This window comes from Bombus fervidus, chromosome 12 (genome assembly GCF_041682495.2).
Source record: "Bombus fervidus isolate BK054 chromosome 12, iyBomFerv1, whole genome shotgun sequence".
NCBI classification, from domain to species: Eukaryota; Metazoa; Arthropoda; class Insecta; order Hymenoptera; family Apidae; genus Bombus; species Bombus fervidus.
Genome location: NC_091528.1, coordinates 8000933 through 8022836, shown reverse-complemented (window position 1 = coordinate 8022836; position 21904 = coordinate 8000933). Strand labels below are relative to the sequence as shown.

General features: G+C 40.0%; 1 protein-coding gene across 2 annotated transcripts in view; it reads right to left on the bottom strand.

The window, feature by feature from the left end:
- Positions 1-12197, bottom strand: part of LOC139993160 (zinc finger protein rotund) — a 247346-nt gene extending 235149 nt beyond the window's left edge. For both annotated transcript variants that reach the window (XM_072014638.1, XM_072014639.1), the window contains exon 1: positions 10300-12197. In XM_072014638.1, coding sequence (XP_071870739.1) covers positions 10300-10476 — 177 coding nt within the window. In that variant the 5' untranslated portion in view covers positions 10477-12197. The remainder of the gene's footprint in view (positions 1-10299) is intronic.
- Positions 12198-21904: the final 9707 nt, after the last annotated feature.

Sequence of the window (21904 nt, the reverse complement as noted above, 5' to 3'; positions counted from 1 at the left end):
GTAAAATTAAAATCAATTGATATAGACAAGTATGATTTAATTTGGCAAAGAAAATTAGGCTGGGAGGCTTTGTGATTAACGTTAGGAAAGTTAATCCCAGTACTGATTAATAAAATTATTAATAAAATTAATATCAATTGATATAGACAAGTACGATTTAATTTGGCAAAGAAAATTAGGCTAAGAGGCTTTGTGATTAACGTTAGGAAAGTTAATCCCAGTACTGATTAATAAAATTATTAATAAAATTAATATCAATTGATATGGACAAGTATGATTTAATTTGGCAAAGAAAATTAGGCTGGGAGGCTTTGTGATTAACGTTAGGGAAGTTAATCCCAGTACTGATTAATAAAATTATTAATAACATTAATATCAATTGATATAGACATGTATGATTTAATTTGGCAAAGAAGATTAGGCTGAGAGGCTTTGTGATTAACGTTAGGAAAGTTAATCCCAGTATTAATTAATAAAATTAATAATAAAGTTAATATCAATTGATATAGACAAGTACGATTTAATTTGGCAAAGAAAATTAGGCTGAGAGACTTTGTGATTAACGTTAGGAAAGTTAATCCCAGTACTGATTAATAAAATTATTAATAAAATTAATATCAATTGATATAGACAAGTATGATTTAATTTGGCAAAGAAAATTAGGCTGGGAGGCTTTGTGATTAACGTTAGGAAAGTTAATCCCAGTATTAATTAATAAAATTAATAATAAAGTTAATATCAATTGATATAGACAAGTACGATTTAATTTGGCAAAGAAAATTAGGCTGGGAGGCTTTGTGATTAACGTTAGGAAAGTTAATCCCAGTATTAATTAATAAAATTAATAATAAAGTTAATATCAATTGATATAGACAAGTACGATTTAATTTGGCAAAGAAAATTAGGCTGAGAGACTTTGTGATTAACGTTAGGAAAGTTAATCCCAGTACTGATTAATAAAATTAATAATAAACTTAATATCAATTAATATAGACAAGTATGATTTAATTTGGCAAAGAAGATTAGGCTAAGCGGCTTTGTGATTAACGTTAGGAAAGTTAATCCCAGTACTGATTAATAAAATTATTAATAAAATTAATATCAATTGATATAGACAAGTATGATTTAATTTGGCAAAGAAAATTAGGCTGGGAGGCTTTGTGATTAACGTTAGGAAAGTTAATCCCAGTATTAATTAATAAAATTAATAATAAAGTTAATATCAATTGATATAGACAAGTACGATTTAATTTGGCAAAGAAAATTAGGCTGAGAGACTTTGTGATTAACGTTAGGAAAGTTAATCCCAGTACTGATTAATAAAATTAATAATAAACTTAATATCAATTAATATAGACAAGTATGATTTAATTTGGCAAAGAAGATTAGGCTAAGCGGCTTTGTGATTAACGTTAGGAAAGTTAATCCCAGTACTGATTAATAAAATTAATAATAAACTTAATATCAATTGATGTAGACAAGTATGATTTAATTTGGCAAAGAAGATTAGGCTAAGCGGCTTTGTGATTAACGTTAGGAAAGTTAATCCCAGTACTGATTAATAAAATTATTAATAAAATTAATATCAATCCCAGTACTATCGACGAGGGAAAGGATAAGAATTTTGATAGTTTCTAGAGTTTGGGAAATATACTTGCTCCTTATCTTTTTACACAGATTGAGAACATTAAGAATTATGAGATTTCAATATTTGGAAAATACAGTTGCTTTTTTTATTGTTTAGTACGAATAGTCTTCCTTCTAGTTGAGAAAATTTCTCAGCATTGAAAGAGTCGATATTATAATTTTAATAATCTCGATAAAAGAACATCATAAGAATATTGATATTTTTCCAGCACTTTGAATATGTATTAGGTTGTCCGAGAAGTGTCTTTCTTTCGCAAACGTGTTTTTTTACAACAAACGTGAAACCAAGTCTGTGAAATGTCGCGGTGTTTATCTCAACAGCACAAAATGGATCGTAATTCGACAAAATAAAACTAAAAACATTATGCGTCTATTATTTCCTCATAAAACGAAAGAAACTTTTCGGACAACCTAATATTGGCTTCTTGTCTTATACTGCGAATGCTCCCTTCGTACGAAGTCAGAAAATACGTCGTAGAAGAAAAATTAGATTTATCATTTAGCAAAAACAAAAAACAAAAAACAAAAGATAATGAAGAAAATAACGGCATGGAGAATTATTTGTAAAAGAGGGGAGATTATCGCGAAAGAAATTATTTTTGAGGAGACTTGAACGCCGCGCAAATCTTGTGCACGTAATTAAGTAGTAAGCGACTACTTGCAACAACTTGGTAGGGAAGAAGGACTTTAATGAGCGTGCTTGACGAAAGGGAAAAGAAAGTTTGTTTGCTAAAACGAGCTGCAGGATGCGCGAAAGACGCAACGCGTTTCGTAATTCTTGATTCAAACGGCGCGCGGTTTAACCCAGTTTCGCTCGATTTCCTAATTTTTCTTGCCATTCCATCGTCGCAGGTAATTTCACGACGCACGAACATTTACGTTACGAGAAACGAACGAACAGAAATAAAAAAAAAAAAGCATATCGTTAGGTTAAAATCCTCTGTGCTGTGAATTGTATTAGGTTGTCCGAGAAGTTTCTTTCGTTTTATAAGGAAATAATACACGCACAATGTTTTTTGTTTTATATTAGTTTATTGAATTATACACGAACATAATGATAGAAATAGAACGAAATGGATCATAGCTAATTCGATAAAATAATATAAAATAGAAATTGTTGCTCAACTATTATCACCTTATGAAACGAAAGGAACTTTTCAGACAACCTAATAATAAACGGAAACTCGATGTTTGTTTCAATGAACAGCAAGAAGATAATTTTCTTCCTCGTGAATATTCATAATCTTCCGATCGAACAAATTCTTCGTTTGTATTGAAAAAAATTATATCAGAAAACAAAGAAATTATTGGATTATATAATTCATAGTGGAAACCGTACATAAAGCTTGTAATATCGATATATTTATATACCTATGAATTAATAACAGAGATAACCATTAATTAGAACAAGTCAGAAAAAGTAATTACCCACGCTGCCTATGCAAAAAAAGCTCCGCTCCAAAATTAACTCTTAATCGCGCTCGTACGACTGTCACGATAAAGAGAGGAAGAGGGAAAAAATCAAACTGAAGTAAGAAAACGTGCTCTATTAAAAACTGTTACATATGCGTTATTAACTCTTTTTTTTTTTCAACGTACAAAAAAGGAACATCGTTTAGAATTACAACATTGTGTTGGTTTTTGTCACCTCACGGAGATTTCTTGTAAATCGCTCGCAAGAGGAAAACGGAGAGACTTCACAGCAATTTGCACTTCTTTTTTTTTTTTTCTTTCTTTTGCCACCAAATACGTTAATTGAAGCGTTGTTTAAGCACAGAATCGATAGGAGAAAAAGGATGAAAGGAACGTTCTGCTCATAAAATATCGGCAAAGAAAATCATTGAACGCAAAGGCGCGGGCAGAAAAAAGTGCGACGTAAAGGTGTTATCTGTCGATCATTTAAATCGATTAATTATTTGGAATTATAATCGATACTAGAATACAGTCAATGTTGCCGGCACTTAATCATCGTCGTTAACTATTAACGATCGCGTTAGATCGACATTAAAGCTAATTATGTGTCTGTGCTATAATAAAAATCACTGTGTTACCTTAACGAATCGAATCTGTTCCAGCGACACTGCACTTCACGCGAAACCGTATAATTATTTTTTAAGCGCGCGATCGAACGACGGGGTAAAGTGCATCCTGGCGATATTCTGGCTTTTATTCACATTCGATATGGAATATTTGTTTTTCATGCATAGGAGAACAGCTTATAACAAGGATATTATCTTCTAAATGAAATTCGCTAGCATCTTATAACGATCGACCTTCGCCAATTTTAAAATAATAATAAAATATCAAAGCCAGATAGAAAATACCGAAATGTATAAACCTGTTAAAAGGTACAAAAGGAGATAGAAATTCCTACTCGTGAAAATCTTCGTATATTCTGCAACGAGAATATTATTTTTTAAGTAACGTTCACTAGTTACAATCCGACCGATCTTTTTCATAAAATAATAGAAAAATAGCGAAGCCAGATGGAAAGTATTAGAGATGCGAGAAAGGATAAAAATCCTTCGATAAAGTGACCTTCCATTGTATCAGCCGGTGGCAACACCTTCGTCGATCTTTTCAGGTCGCGTAAAAAGCGAAGGAGCAACAAAGATCCGTGCAAATTCCAAGTCCGCTTCTAATCAATTTCCACGACTCCTGCTCTCCACATACCGTTACATTCCTATCGGAGAAAAAATGGAGAAAAAATGGCCGCTTTCTAGTTGGTCAGGCGAAAAACCGTATGCAACCGAGCTAACTGCGAAGGATCGTTCGCAACTTTTTACCGGCAAATCATTTTCACAGGTTGACACGCCGGATTATTTTCTTACTACAGTTACCGGTTGCACAGACGTTTTTCAACAACAACGTGCAACAAGCGAAAAAATCCCGCGATAGTACATAGGCGAATCGATTAATTACAAAGTAGCTGGCGAATCGACGACACGAGCATCGTGTTCGACGGCAATCGAACCACCTCAGCCGTGAACAACGCTGTCCGTAGAGTGTGGCGAACACCTTCTTTTCGAATACTTCTTTCCACGTTTGCGGAATCGTTGCCGGAAAGTGGAGGAATTCGCGGGCAACACGGTTGGGTAATTGATAGACCGGCTACACACACTTTTTCTCTTTTCTATCCAATGAAAGATCCTTTCTACGAGTTCTTCTTATCCTTCCAGGGTATAGGAATTATGTTTTTAATTTGTATAACATTCCACTTTGACGGTGGTTCCGTTTACTTGCGATAAATTCGATGGAATATATCGAAGAATAATTTAAGCAATTATTTTGAGGAAGTTTAGAATTAAAATTGTTCTTATCTCTCGCGTTAGGAAGCTTGGAATATTCTGATTCTTGGCTTTTTGTTCTTCTGGCGAAATCTCTCATCGTGACGATAACTAAACGAGTCGTTAAATCATTTTCGTATGGAGAAAGAGGACAAATTATTTACAAACGAGATAAAAGTTATCTGTAATTCTACGAGCAATTCCCGATCTATCTGATTCTAAATATATATCGTCGGAAAATGTAGTCACAGCGTGAGAATAAAAGGCTTAAGATATTCTATTCTTTATGTAACCATTCTATAATCGGTTTTACATTGCTATTTCTGTCTTGTGATTCTTTATAGACATCTCTGAACGCTATATTTAGACTTGTGCTTCCTACATCCTTTGTAAATCTATCAATTAAGATATTCCAATCTTTTCGTCTATTCTATCTATAAACGTCGCTGTGAGTTAATTTCCGCGTTATCGTTCGCAGAAATCTTCGAATATTTAAACCTTCGTGTACGCTATGTACATTTGCAAATATTCCAACAAAACGTTTATCTTCATCTAGTTTCTATAAATTTCGCTATCGGCTCGTGTCCATTCGCCATGAAAATCGTCGGATATCCGAATATTTACTTCGCGCATCACATAGGAATGTCGAAACGTCCAAGCGGTTCGTACGTACGACAGATGTAATCGGAAGAAAAGAAAAACTAAAAGTCCTTCAAATTTGTCTATTTCAGAAGGTGAAAAATGCCAAAGCGGAAGACTGGAGCGATGAGGATAGAAAATAGTTGCCTATCGGCTGCGATCGAGAAACATTTCACGGCATTTCTGTCGTCTGCATATTGTACGACATTAATTACAGAAACGGCGCAATCATTCATTCCAGCGGAATGATGCAAAATAGCACGCGGAACTCGGTGCAACGCGATGAATGTCCGGCGATTAACATTCGAAGTATCAGGTTCACTGCTACCGCGTGATAATCTCGATATTAATCTTCGTCTTCGAAGACGTACAATGCCATTATTGTCTCGGCCAGCACGATAATTTGCGAATGGTAAAAACTGGACGCGAGTCGTCCCCGCTTTTTTTATTCCCTTTTTTTCTTTCTTTTTTTCAACGGTGCGCGACACACCAGGGAAAGAAACCGAGAGGGTGAACGACCCCGTGTTATTTCGTGAAACGTCGCAAGACCGGCTCAAACTTTCAAACAGAGACTTAATGAGCGATGCATAATTTTCGCGCTCCTATTTTTTTGGAGACTCCTCTCCAACCGGATTTTTCTTCGGCCACGAGGAAATAAATTACAGGTTGATTATGGTCGCCCGTTCCCCCGGGAAGGATAAAGGTATACAACTACCACACAGGATAAATATTTTCTAACGTCCTGCAGAATTCATTCGACGCGAAGACTCCAAAGCTTCGGCCCAAAGCGAAACGATAATAAACATCGAAGCTCCAAATTTCTGGAAACATTTACGCGAGTATTTAGGTAGCAAAAATTGTTTCCAACTTCGACCAGCGAAATTCAAAATTGCTTTCGATCGAACAAAGATTTTCTTTTATATCCAGTGATAAGCGAGATAATATCTAAAAGTACAACTTTCAAGTGAAACGACGTTCGCAACGATCGAGGTTACAATCCGTTGAAAAATTCATGAGATTTTCGTTCAAACCTTTTCCAGCTCTGCTATAACCTTCTCGTAAGAAAACTCTAAGGTTGTCTATTTAATCAGAAAATACGAAGCTTCGATGAAAAGTAAATTGGAACAATGATGAATAAATTCTGCTTGGGAACGCTGGTCACAAAGCAGTGTACTCGTTTCGTTAAACAGGACGTTCAAATAAATCAATGTTTGATGTTTGTATTAAAATTTATGTCGGAAGGATAACTAAAAGGAAAGGACTTGAGCGACGGAATAAGAATTATAGGCACTAGAATAAACTATAACACGAATTAGTTGGAAACTATCGTAGCTACTTCATCGAGTGCAGTGTAATTTGGATGATTTAAGAGCAACTTGCAGTACTTGCAAAGAGCAGTTCCAATACATCAATTTAGAAAATGGCTATTGATTTTCTAATTGCGTTTGATTTACACTGTATAACGCTTCCGAGATAATCGGGTTTTCTGCGACGAAATGAATTCATGCACTGAAAGCGTTGCTTCCATTCATTTTAACGTTTCATCGTCCCATCGATTTTACTGTTTTTAGCGTCAGAACGCTGTAATTTCCGACCAACGATTTACACGTCCTCAACGGTATATCATTTCGCATGCTTAAACGATTCATCTTGGAGCACGACGCACGCAAAATTTCTTAACGCTAATTCGCTATACTTTAAACAAATTAAAATTCCACTCGCAAAATGAGAAGAGGAAATCTATCGCCAAGTTTTGTATCGTTCTGAGCGATTCACAGGACTCGAGAATATTCGTATTCGATCGATTCAGAAGTAATATGCATACGAAAATGTTAATGACAATTCGCTATACCTTTAGAAAATAAAATTCAAGAGGAAAAGATACCTGTAATAGAAGGAAGCTAATGGTGAGTTTTCTGTTACTCTGTGAAATTATTCTGAACGAACGACTCACACGTTTTCAGGAGCATTCTACTTGCAAAGCTCGAACGATCTTTTGAAAAGTGTCAAACTACCAAACTTACTAGAGAAATTTTTTCACAACGATGCTAAGTGTTTCGACAACATAGTATTGAGAACAAGAAAGTACCTTTCACAGAAAAAGAAAGGAACGAGCGCGAAATTTCCCAATGTTCTCTAAAATTCATTCAACATGAAGAAGCAGCTATCTCTCTACAGGAAAGAAACAATAACATTAAAATGTTTCTCCAAACATTCGTACGGAATATTTCCGAATAACAAAAAGGGCACAGCGTACAATATCTAACGAGACGATTTATCGATACAAGACCCGAGTATTCGAATCGAAGATTCCTAAACAACGTGAAACATTCCGCTAGCTTCGACAACGAAACGATGGATTTCCCTTGTATATAAAAATGTATCTGCCTGCCCTTCGTTTCTTCGCGATTGCACAAGCATCTTGGTATGGGAATTCGTTACCGAGAAACGATATTGCGCTCGGTAACGGGAAAAATGAAACGCACGGATTCCATAGCGATTCGTAGCATCGCCTCTTAATAAATCAAACGTGGAATCAACGATACTGTTTATACGGAAAAACCAAAAGCCAGCGAATTCGCTTCCTGCCAGCGGTACGTCTGTTTTGGAACAAAGAATGTAAATCGAAAAGGTATCGAACTAAGGTGAAACAAAAACGAAGTAACCGATGGACAAACAAGCCAACTTCGACCGTATAGCGGATAACTTTTCAAAAAGAGGAACAATACAATAAATGTCAGAGATGTCAGATTTGTAGAAAATCGTTAAATTGTTTTAGGTAATTGATAGGAATGTAAGAGACAAGGTGTGCAGAAAATGTTAAACATCGTTCTCTTAAGAAAATAGGATCATATTGTATTTTATATGTGCGTTTATAAAGTGATGTTTATAATGGCTGAATATTTGTTTAGTTTAGAAAATATGAAATGAAATTGACTCTGCTCGGTACAATACATTACTCGTTCCTTTTTGCAAACTTGTTAATAATCTGGGATTTTACTTTATCCGGCAAATTAAAAATTTCCACTCGTCCAAGTTATTCGTATTAATAATTAATTTGTTCGTTATTAGAAATTTGTTACCTCGTTATCGCGATATGATAATCATTGTACACGTGATATCGCTAAATAATTTTCTAAAATTATTGTTATTTTTTCTATAGCTTGCAACGTTGGTAGGCAACAAATTATTAAATTAACAAGGTGAAATTAAAATTCCTTTGCCTGTAGTAATTTATCGATGCTATAATTCTAAATGTATGTATATAAACACCGTTTGGAGTTGAATAATAACAGGTGCTCGAAAAAGAGCGTATGTTCCAAGAATTTCTTTATGCTGTTAAAAACCTTGCTCCAAAAGCGTGGCTGGTAAAAACCAAGCAGATGAGTTAACGCGTGAAAGAGGAAAGTTTAAGAAGGGTTGTTTCATTCAGAATCTTGTTTCAAACCTACTATTATTCAATTCTCACCGATTACGCTCAATTTTTGCCTTCTCTACCATCGGCTAACTCATCTGCGAATAGTCAACCCTTCGAGCGTGGAATTCATTTATTACAAATCGTACAAAGTACGATTGAATATACAAGTTGAAAATCTTTGATTTTTATGCAATTAAAAATTACTCGTTCGATCGACTCTCGATTCTCTGCGAAGGTTTAATAAAATTCTATACGTAAAATTACATACATTCTGAATGAATAATAAAATTCAGGAAGAACGTTTCCCTGCGAATATTTATTATCTACGCCAATTTGCTGTGTCGTGTTATTATATTGTTGCAGATTAGAGATAAACTTTCGAGAGACGCTCTGATTTTCTAGGAAACGAGCAACATCAACATCAACACCGATACGTTGCCTCAGCTTCATAACTACTTTCCACTACGGGGAAACAATAGGTTAAAGTCCTGGACTTTCGTATCGAAACACGCTACACATCTAAAAAGTAAACACAGCGAGAATTCTAAAACGTAAGAAAAAAAAAAAAAATAAGCAAATTTCCTCTATTTATTTATCCTTTATATTCTTCAGAAAATAAATCTCAAGTTGTGAGCAAGCTACAGTTTCTTCTGCTAATTTACCCTCTTGTTCGCTCAATTACGATTATATATAGAGAATAATAATAGCTCAAGTACAATCCTATTCAAATATTAATAACAACCACTCTATATGTTTATCCTAATTTTCTATTTTCATAAAGAAACGTTGTATAATTTCAACGCGTGTCACTGCAACATTAAAACGTACATCTTCTATCGAAGTCCTCGATTATGAACAAATTCTGCATATTTTTACTATATTTATTCGATGTTCATGAAGATACGATATTTTATAATTTAATCGATGTAAAATTACTGATTTATGTAAAACGTTCTATTAATTAAAACGTTCTATTAATATACATATACATATACATATATATATGTATATATGTATATATGTATATATATATATATATATCTTGCTGTTTCCATCGTGTCCCATAATGAAAAAATATTGCATAACTTCACCGCCATTTTGCAGAAAGAATCTCTACTAAATATTACATACTAATTTCTACTAAATTATTAAAAACCCTGTATAAACAACGAGGGAATTCCACGCTCAGGGGGTCAACCATAGGAAATCAGAGTTTCTATTATTTGGAAAAAAAAAAGGAAAGAAAGAAAAACAAGTACTTAAAAGAAAGGAGAAGTATAATATTATATGAAAATTGATTGAACTTACCTTACTCTGGACATAGTCGAGGGCCAGCATGCAATCCGAATATCCGGTCTCGGTTTTGATAGTGGTGCCGCCTTGTCCTGGGCCGGTGGAGCAGAACCCGGAACCAACGACTCCGACGGGTCCTCCGAGGCCGGCTGCCGCCGCCGCGGCGACGCTGTCCCGATACCACGGATACATTTCTCACTAGAACACCTTATACAGTCACCTGATTGCGTATCCGCGTCCAAACACTCGATTTCGCTCGATCAAAAATTCGTTTGGCACCGTAGAATAGTCCCGAGGCGCCACGGTTCCTTTTTACGTCACTGCGAGCACTTGGCCGCACTTCCGATACCGATTTTTACCTCCGACCGTTTTCAGATGCAACCTGATCCACGTAGATTCCTACCAACGTTGATAATCGTCGCCTTTCTTCTCTCTCTTTTTCTCCGTCTGTTTCTTCTCGAAACCAGAAATACGGATAATAAGTACACCTTCTTCCTTAGTTTCTCTTCCCTCTATATGTAGAAAACAGTAGCTTCTGAAAGCTACACAATTAGCAGCAAGTGTATCTTCTATGAAGTGTCTAAGAAAATTCACTGGACTCCAATATAGAGTGTCGCGTCCCTTTTCCACGCATCTCGGTTACTTCACGCGTTATGGGAATTTTCGATTCCAACACGCGATACTTGATATTAAGAGACGCACTGTTTCGACGTATATGATATATATAATCGCGTATATTTAATTTGCCATTGTAACACTACGTGTTACGCTGTGAACAACCGAATCGAAACTATGGATAACTTCGTGCACGATGTAAACACACCGTGTCGGTTACAGACGGCGTCAAGGGTGAACCGCACTGGCCTAATGTTTTCGCCGTCCTATCTCTCTCTCTCCTGCGTGGTGCGTGATTGGCTCGCGGCCTTCGATCGAGTCTCTACTAGCGAAAACCGTTTACCTTAAAAATATCGTTCCTCGGTCGATGACTAGATTATTATCTACTATCCTTTCTCTCTATTCTACTTATATGTCCCTTTATATCTGTCTTTTTCTTTCTTCCTTTACGTCACACGTACGCGTATACACAATCGATTCGCACTTTTCTCGCGAAAAGTCTCGATCGAACGTGAAGATTATTGCACAAATATTGTAATAATTAGTCGCGGTATTCGTAATATTGCACTTCGGACAAAACTCCACTTTTATTTAATTTACGTTCTCTGATGACGTCCCCGTGATCGGCTCCGTCGACAGCTGGACTCCGCTCCCCACTGTCATCGCACTCCTCCTCAACGCGTCAACATCGACTGTCACTCTTTATAGGTTAGAAGCTCGCACGGTATGCTTCAGCACGGTATATACGCTCGTACGTTCCATGATCGCGTTCCTCGAGTGCCAGGAAGCGCAGGATGACTCGCGAGATTCCTCGAACACCCTACCGGCTTACCGTCGAAACGACAACCACCTCCTGTACAACGGTCCATGCATCGAGGCTGCTGCATTTCATGATAACAGTAACTCGAAACCATTCACCTGTTCTTCAAGTATTCTTCTACTCTTCCTCGTCGTGGTACACTTCGTCTCAATGATCGTCTTGGCTCACTGTGTCAGAGATTCGAACGCCCAAATCCGCAGGGAGGGTGGTATCGCAACCGCGGCCATCTTACCGGCGACGAAAAGTGGCGGGAAAACGATGCTACCGGAAAAGCGACCGGGATTTTTCTCGCCGGTTTCCTCTCGTTTCTTCTGTCGATCGACCAGCTTCTCTCGGTGCTCAGGTAGCACGCGTCTCCTCCTGGAAAACGGAGACCACCCTTTGATCGTACGTTTCTTTTTTTCTGGCGTTGCGACGAGCGAGGAAAAAACAGAACCGGCGGGGCCCGGAAATCGTGAACCGTGGACCGCGGACGCGGTTGCAGCACTGACGCGGGAGTCGCGATTCGAACAACCGTTCGGCCGCCCTCGGTTTCATTCGGCCGCCCTCGGCTCTGCCCCTCGCGATACATCGCGAGTCGCTCGTGCTGCGTGGATTAAGGTGGGGGTAACGAGCCGCCGTGGTGGGGTTAGGTGGCAGTGTGGGGGAACGGGCGGGTTTTCTCTCTCTCTTATTAACCCCTTCTCTTTCCTATTAACTCCTTCCTTGTCACTCCCGTCGCTGAATATGTATTATTGTTACAGTATATTGGCGGTTGTTGCAATATTGTTTAAAATTATTTTTAATAGGAACCTTAGAGCTTTAGAGGAGAGTGACAAACGTGCAATAATAAAAGCCTCGCAAATTATCTACAATATATAAGTACAATTATCCATAACATTATTCCATTATAAGGAAATATCTAATTTTCTATAAAAAAAATATTATAATTCATCGATTTCATGTATACCAGAAGTATTCTCCCTTAAAGGAAAGTATAATAATAAAGGTTTGAAATTATCTAGACAACATTCAATTATCGAGTGTTGTATAATAAGAAACGTCTATTTCTTCGCGGAAATATCTACAACTTATCGATTTAATTTACACCAGAATTTCACGTTTATCAAAGGATATGTATAGTGACATTAATTGGGAAAATGTCAAATATCAAAGTCCGAGAATAAATCACTTCTTTGGATTTCTTTTACGGAAGCAAGAAAAACAAAAGCAAATATTCTGCATAAAAACTAGGTTTTCTCGTCGCATCGTTTATCCAACGATCCTAAGTAATGTACACGCAGTAAAACCGACCTAATATTACTAAAGTTATGCACAGATGCAAAAATGTGAAAAATTCACAAAGCACGAAGCTCCTACTCATCCTCTTGCATATCTAATTAACTAATTATCCGATGCACGCTGATGAAACATGAATAACGCGTTTTTACTGAAAGCCAACGTGAACACGATGAAGAACAGTTTGAACACGAAGCAACACGATAAGAATGTGATTCGATGAAAGGCTGAAGGATTTCTTGAATGGAGAATACAAGACTAGACCCTGACCTCCTACAACTTAATTTCACACTGGTGTACGCTTCGAGGAATAGGTTGGAAAAGGTCACGAGCATCACGAGGCACCATGCAAAAAGCCGCCCCTGAAACGGTCCACGAATTCCTGGGGAATTTCTTCGTAGCCGGAGAAAAAACGGTCCCTAGGATAAAAAGTCACCCCACCGAGACGAGGGGTCGGTGAACGTCTACTCAGAAGTATCTCTTGAATCAATCTCCTCTTATTTGTCTGGCACTTGTCGCTCTTCAAATTATGCGTGACATCGACTACGAATATTTCACAAATAAATGTGCAAATAACGACATTTTAAGCGACGATTGCTTAACGGGTATACCAATATGGCAAAACAATCATAGTGTCATGTATTTCGTGAAAAATTTCTCGTGTAATCAATTTCTCAACCAACAATTCAACGTGCACTCTACCTTCTGTCAGGCAATCTAAGACGATGTGGCCGTTTCTCATTAATTTGATTCTTCAGGATTTAATAACTCGATAATTTACACTTTCAAAAGACTGAATATTCCTTGGACTGTCGAAAAAATATTTTCTCCCGGCTATTAACGGTAATAAATAGTATAACTTTGACAAAAAGAAAGTAGCACATGTAGGGGACATTCGGCGTGAAGAAATTAGTATAGCAATGGCTTGAAGATTATGTTACGGGCCGTTGATATGAAAAATAAAAGAAGTTGAGGATGTTTTCTGACAAAAAGTATCTATGCTTTTATGCTGCAGTTATCTGTAAGTGGAGCTTCCAAGTTTGAAGTTTAAGCAGTATTCAGGTCGTCCATCTGTAAAAAGATACCCTGGAGAAAGCATCGTCATCGACCCCTACGGCATGCTCCAAAAAAGAGCTATAACCACAAATCTTATAGCCAAGGGTGGAGGCAATTCAGAAGGGGGTTGATGGTCACGGTTACAGGGTCACCGGACTCAAGATGTTCCACTTTCTTAAATGTCCCCGTAGTTAATAGTCCAGTGGTTCTGTAGGTCAGTTCTGAAGCAAATTCGAAGATCGTCCCGATTACTCTCAAAAAAAGGAAAAGGATGATTGCTGTTCCGGTGGATTTTTTATTTCTTCAAGCAACTCGAAGGATCTTCATATCTCGACAACTGGTAACATGTCAAACTCAATTTTAACCCGAGTTGCACAGTTCCTTTATCGAAGGCTTTGAACATAATACAAAATACACCTTCTCGTTTGTTAGACTGTTAAAGGGTTGAAAGGAAACGCTAATTCCCCTAGACCTAAAAACACCCACGCATCCACAATAAAGTCAATCACTTGGCTTGACAATACAAGATTACATTATTACTTTCTTATTACAGGACGAGAAATTACAGTTCTATAATATTACATTATTCTCGAACAGTGGAAACACCTACGCAGCCATCAAGTATCCATAATAAAGTCAGTCACCCCGATCGATCGATGACACCTCGTAGAAAGATCGTCGACTCCATACGAAGAAACAAGGACTCGCTTAACCCAATCGGATCAGCCAATTTCCCGACCAGACGCACTAACGCGAGCGTACGTCGACCTTGAAACGTTTGTCCACCCCCTGTTCAACCGCTTGCCAGTTTCTTTCGCCGGATGGAAAGGACCTAGGAGAAGCTCGGTCGTCTTCGACCCCCGCGGCGTGCTCCAAAAACAAGCTATAACCACAAATCTTATCGCCGGGCTGCGGGGCGAAGTAGAAGAAGGCGCTAGAGGGTAGCTGGTTTAGGTTCAAGGGGGAGTTCGTCCCACCTTCCCGGCTACCTAACAAGTAGCCTGTAAGAAGAGCCGTTTCGCCCGGTGATTCGTGCTCGTGGAGCTGCCGGCGGCGTCGTAGCTGCCCGGAGGAAAAACTGCGACACGGTTTTTCGGCCAACGAGAGACTCCCCCGAAGTTCAAGGCCATCCTCCGAAGAAAAGAGAGAGGGGGCGCGGTTTTTTGTTTTCATCCTCTCTGGCTTTGCTACGAGAGAAAGAGAATGACCGACAGACCGACAGACCTAGCTGGCTGGCTGCTGCCTTCGATGTCTTAAGCTACTAGACCATTTTTTCCACACCTGTGTTGGAGTACGAGTATCCTTTACGACGTGGCGAGGCCGCGAAATCTGTCGAACGTCGACGTCTGCGTGTCCGAGATGCCTAAGATTCGTCGAATGAACTGTCAGAAATGCCAGGGGACATGGGATTTAAAACCTCAGCCAAGATCAAACTTTGATATCTTTAGTAGGTAGGTTTCTAGATAGATGTTGGTATATATTTCTTTTGGTAACTTGCTGCTGCTCTTCTAATCATTGGAAGTTTATATTGGACTGATATTTTTGTTGTTGGTCTATTTTTCCTACCCCGTTTCTTCGTTACTTATCAGTTTTTCTTCCGGTGATGTCGCGGTGTCTTTATCGCTGGAACTTCTTGGTATTCTTGAATTACTTTTTATCGCTCGAATTCTTTTAGTATGCCTATTCCTTTCACTGTCGGAATTCGTCGAAAGTTCTTAGAAATGTCTACTGAAGTCTGACAATCGTCATGAATCTGAAGATGGTAAACACCGATGACCAGAAGCGTCAACTTTGCAGATCTTAGCAATCGCAGAACAATCGGTGGCATAGAAATTGGATCGTTTGATTATCAGCTCGGAAATTTCTTGACACCCGTCTTCCATGAATCTGAATAATAAGAACCTTAATGATATCATCTTGTCGTCTTTGAGAAAGTACATAAAGGTCCACCTACGTACTTCGATTGCCATTACTAACAGCGCTAAGGCTAATTCAACACGGTCGATCCTGCAGAAGCCGATCTCTCTAACGATAAATTCCGAAGACGATTAACAGAGGATGTTTTAAAGGAAGTGATTCAAGGCTTGCTTATTAACGGAAACCTAAGGAAAGCAAGATTTCATTGATTCTGACTGCATTTCAACTAACGAAAAACTAAGAATCCGACGTTTAATTACTTTCTCGCAGCGGCAAAACATTAAATGGCGGATTAACAAACGTAGGAAAAAAGGATAGGACATTAATGATACAGCATCCATAGCATAATCAGGGATTCGCATTCTGCTCGCGAAATGGGGGCTCGAAAAAATCAGAGACGAACGCTAGGAAGCGTCGGCATTGATCGCGCAAGCTGGTCCAGGATCGCGGCCATCTTCTTCCTGCCGGTTTTCACTGACCAATCGACCGGGCGAACCAGGCGAAATTTGAAAAATCCCGGGACGAATCGTCCGAATGGTGGTCGTTGGTCGTTCCTCCGTCGGCCATGTTGCTCACGAACGGGGGGGAAACAGAGGAAGAGGGGAGGGTAAAAGAGGAGGCCGGCCAAGTAACAAGAAATCTTGAAACAGAGCAAAAGGGTGGAGACGGAGATTAATGAGAAACGAATCCGGACGAGAAAGGAGAGAGGCGAGGAGAGCTGGACGTGAACCGAAGATCGAGGAGCAGCCTTCGAACCTGATCCTCCAAAAGGGCTCGCCATGTTGCAAGGGAAATAGACAACCTCCTCGTACCATTACCGCAGGTCAGGGTTAAACTCTCCTCTTCCTTCGCTTTTCCAGGTAAACCTTGGAAACATCTTTGGCTTCTTATTTTCCTCATTCGATAAACAACAATATAATTATACGAAATCCCTTACGGATTCTTGATTTCTATAGTTTTCTGCACGCTGGGAAGAAATTTCGGAAAAATCAACCCCCTCGGTTACAACATCCAGTCACAAGCTATGGTCGACGTACCGCCAATAAAAGCTTCACTGAAATCTTCATTTCTACACATTTTGATTTGTAATTTCGCATTGGGTCTACGATACATTACGCTGAGAGATCAATTATTAACCAAGAGAAGGAAATTGCGTTTCTTGCCATCAGCACGACTATCACGGTTACTCGCGATGTTTTAACAGCGAACAGTTAAAAAATAAATAATAAGAAATTCGAAACCACTAAAGCGGAATATTTGAAACTCGACTATTTTTTTCACGGAAATCCTATCGACAATTAATCCCTCAGAAATAATATAATAGTTGGGCGGAAATTCTAAACGCGTAGAGCGTCCATTTTTTCCCCCCAATCTGAAACCATAGAGCGGCGATAACACCGGCCAGCAACCCTGTTGGTGGCTCATGTATAATTAATTAAATGGATATGCAATTTCGATTGCAAGCAGTAGCGAGACCCGGTACACACCCCATCCCCCTCCCAAAGAGGGTTGGCTTGCTCATTTAGAAAATGAAATTGCACAAGAGGGCGTGCACCCACCCCGAGGAACATGCGCACCTCGTTACATCATCCCGCTTAGGTATCTCGCAAGTCTACCGCTTCGATCCTCCTCCGAATAGCTCTTGCCTTGTCCTCCTGGTTCCCTCTATTGCCAGAGGAAAATGGTGGTGCCCTTTTTGCCTCTGTATACATCGACGTGCTTGCCGTTTTAAAGCCTGTCGGGGAATGAATTTTGTTTATGAGCGATACCATTAACCAGACTCGCGGATATGAACTCTGAAACGGGACAAATGAAAGTTGGAGTACCTATCTTGCTCTCTCCTAAGTGTTCATTCGTTTTCCACTTTCCGTGAAAAAGCTCGTTCAGAGAAACGCTGGATCTAAGTCTTTAATTTCTCTTTCGTTTCGGCAGATCTTTTCTTATTTGTCGGCGATTTTTATCAGAAACAGAGCTACGCCTAATCTCAATTCAAATAAATTCATTCGAATAAAACTAGTTACAAAGATCGTTCTTCTAAGAGAGCAATTTGATAGAAAATGGTCGCTTACGAGCAACCCCAAAATGATTTTTAAAGATGTTCGCCGTCAGGCCATCCATTCGTCCATTCAAATGCAAAGCAATTCCAAGGATCGCTATGTAAAAGATAGACCGACACGTAAAAGTCGAATCGCAATGGTGTTCAGAGACCTTTACCATCCAGCATCGAATGTTCCAATTTAAAAGAGAAAGAATCTTGGAGAAAGAAATCTCTTGGAGAAAGAATCTAACGCTCAGAAGTCACCTCGAAATAGCTCCGATGACTCTACAAAATATTCTCTGTACATCGTCCAAGTTATTCGAATTCCAACTAACCCTGAAGATAGTTCGAAGCTAACCGACTCGAAGAAACTTAGCATCCAAAAGTCGTCCGAATCTAACTGCGATAACTCTCAAAGATCTTCTCACTATCCGTCAAGCAATCTATTCGATTCGATATGATTCGTCGTAAGATCCAAACCGAACAACCGCCAAATTGATTGTACAATTGGAAAAGTGAAAAAAGCTGGGAAAAATTCGAAGCATCTTAAAATCGTGCGATTCCACCTGAGGAAGCAGAATCGCGAGGTATCGCGTATCCGACGCGGTGCAATGCCTGGAGGAAAGCCGACTGGAGAAAAACAGAGCCATAGATTCGGTGCTCGTCGGAGGATTCTCCTTTTTTTGCGCTGGTCTCGCGGTGTCGGCCACGAGAGGATCCTTCGCAGATGGCGCGAGCACCGGAGGAACTAGTGATTAATTAAAACTCGTTTCCGCGGCTTCCGTGTCGGCAAACTCTGCCGTGGCGATGGCAGAGAGACTCCTGGGGAAAGGGGGTTGTGCACGACTTACGCCTTGGACCGAGCGATGGGTGGCCGCACCCCCACGAGGAAAGGGGTTGGTCCTCCGGAGGAAGCCAGGTCTCTGCTGCAGGTCTTCGACGAACGAAAAGCTGCCATGCGCGCCTCACTGCCATCATGAAACCCATCCCCCTTCTCCTTAGGGGTGGAAGGAGGTCGCCGCTGACCCGGACAGCCACACCTGTGCAGCTGCAACTCGTGCCACGGGGTGTAACTTCGCTATGGGGCGACTTCTTGGAGAATGGTGCCGATCTTCGTGGTGATTAAGCGTTGACCTGCGTCTACCACACCCGTCAAAATGACGGATTTACAGTTTCTTGTTTTTGCGATTGTAGCAGAATTTTGATCAGCAGAATACTGATTAATGGAACGATCGGTCGATGAAAAATTTGATGAAAAAATGAGAATAAAATTGTTGGAAAGAAATTATCGTATATTTTATACAAATATTGGAACCGCAACGTGCCACACGATTTTCATTGGCAGAATATAGATCGATGGAACGATTAATTAATGGAAAATTTGCGATCGATCTGTCACCGAAATAATTTCGGATTTTCTGTATTTGGAATCCGTAAAAATCGTAGAAATTCGACTGCGGGAACACGAATGACCGAAACGGTGGATTAATGGGAAATATGGGAATGATCTGTGGTAAGAAAAATTAAAAATAAAAGCCAACGACTGGAGAATAAAAGCAGAAATAAAAACTAAAAAAAAAAATTGTTACTTTCTTATATAATGAAATAATAGCAGTAAGGTTATTCGATTATCCGAACAACGCGTATGAAGGTTCATTCAAATAATGAAAGTTCCACTGCGCTAAAACCGTGCAAGTTCTTTTGGCGAAATTAATGCTGGGTTTTTATTCAAATGGAAACATGATTACATAGCGCATTTAAGTATACACATCGTGCCGGTATTTCTAATGTTAACCCATTAAGGGTTAACTTGCGTTAACGCAACATATCATTTGTAATTCCTTTTTTACTCGATTTACATTAGCTAATTCTCTTTTCTTAAATATCGTGTGGTTACGCCGAAGAACACGTTTCCATTTCTTCTTCCAGTCAGAAGCTACAATTTCATAGTTTGAAAAAGTGGAAGATTTTTTCAAGGGAAAACATTCTTTCCGTGTCTTCGACTACGTCTTTCGTAATGTTGATAAAACGCAACGTAAGATAAATTACGCGAGTTTTGCAAATTGTTTGACTATTCGCTCCTGGATGGGTCGACCCGGGAAGCGTCGCGATGCCGACTAGGCAAGAAACGCCAATGTTTTCGAAAATGTCGTGTTTTAGACGAATAAGGGTGGTTCTTGGCAACTTCCGATAGAAGGGAGGAGTGTTCCTTCGAAACGGTGGACAGTCTTTTTGCCGATCGAATCGATAGGGAAGCACGAGGGTTTAATATGATGTAGAGTAGGTTTTTGTCCGGTTGGCAAAGCAAGGCTGAAGTTTAATTAAAATAGCTGAACGAAGGAAACTGTGCAGGGCCGGATCGGGATCGTTACAGTGTTCGCAGCCAATTAAAAGAGCAACATGAATCTCTAACAGGATATCAGGCTCAAAAACTACGAATTCCGCCAAACGAAACGACCAGGGAAAATAATGCGAGGCTCCGTCGTAGACAGATCGCGAAAGATCCTATTAATTACGAAACGGAAACAGGGATCCAGAAAAATGATCGATCGCCTCTCTACCTTCCAACGGGAAACGAGAAACAAGCGCGCGTTCGAAAAACCGAGTATAGATGCAGAGGAGAATTTCTATCTGGAAGAGGGACAAGGATTCAGAGAAATTCATAGAAAAACCTCGATGGAGAAACAAGGAAACGCCGACGAAAGATAATGGAGGATTCGCTATCAGTTGCCGAAGAGGGGCAAGAACCTGAGGGATCTAACGAAGAGGATCGGAGTGGTACGCGATGCACAGAGAAAGAGAGAGAGAGAGAGAAAGAGAGTACAGCATCTCGGTAGAGTAACGAGGAGCGATACAGAGGGACAAGGTGCTATCGAAAGAGACGTAGGCTGAAGGAAGGACAAGGAACCGGTCCTATCGTCCGGAAGGTTAAAGCGAGAAGTGAGAGCGGCCAGAAAGGAGAAACGAAGACTCGACGAGCCAACCAGCCGAGAGTAACGAAGACGAAAGACGAAGAGGAAGAGGTAAACTGCGAGGGTCAAAGGTGGAAGAAGGACGGAACGAGGGAGGACCGGCCACGATGAGGTCGATGAGGAAGGCAGCGTCGGTCGGCGCACTCAGAGGCGTAACCAGCAGCGTCGACTCGATTGGTCGGGAACGGAGCAGCCTGGTTTCCACCCATCGCAGGCGCAACTCTGGAAAAAAAATCGCCGATCCCCTCCAGAGTAGGTGGAAAGCGAGCTCGAGGAAGGAGTTGCAAGGTGGACGAGGAGGAAAGGCACGAAAAGGAGCCAGACAGGAGCCACTTTGGGACACGGCAGACCAGCTAGTCCTCCGTTCCTTCGGCAACCCCGCCCGAGGGTTGACTTCCAGATCCCTCCAGCCCTCGATCGCCGCCATCACCGCCTTCCTTTCCACCCGAGATCCCCGCAAGCCCCTCTGCAAGGGGTTACACCGTGAATCCCGTGTCTCGTCCGTAGCTCCCCCGTGGCATCGCTCTCCTCCTTTTTCCTCTCCGACCGAGCCAGGGTTTCGTCGTTTCTCAAGATTTCTCGAATGTTTTAAAAGGGGTTGATCACGGCCACCGAAGCTCCGCTCTTCGGCATCGATACGCGGGTTGCTCGTTTTTGAAAGTGGTCCGCAGCGGATCATCTTAGAGAACGTGTTTTTATAGGTTTCGGCTATCCGATTGCGATTGCATACCACGCGCAGTCGAATTTTCATGGCTTTTCATTGAAACGACTGGTTCCAACGGTAGGTGATTTTTGGAGTCATTTTGAAAGCAACGGGGAATTTCCTTTAGTTTGCATGATTTTCGTACTGTGCAACGAAATTGAACGAGAGGTGTTGTACGGTGTACTGGACAGAGTATACCGGATAGCTATAACGCGGTCGTA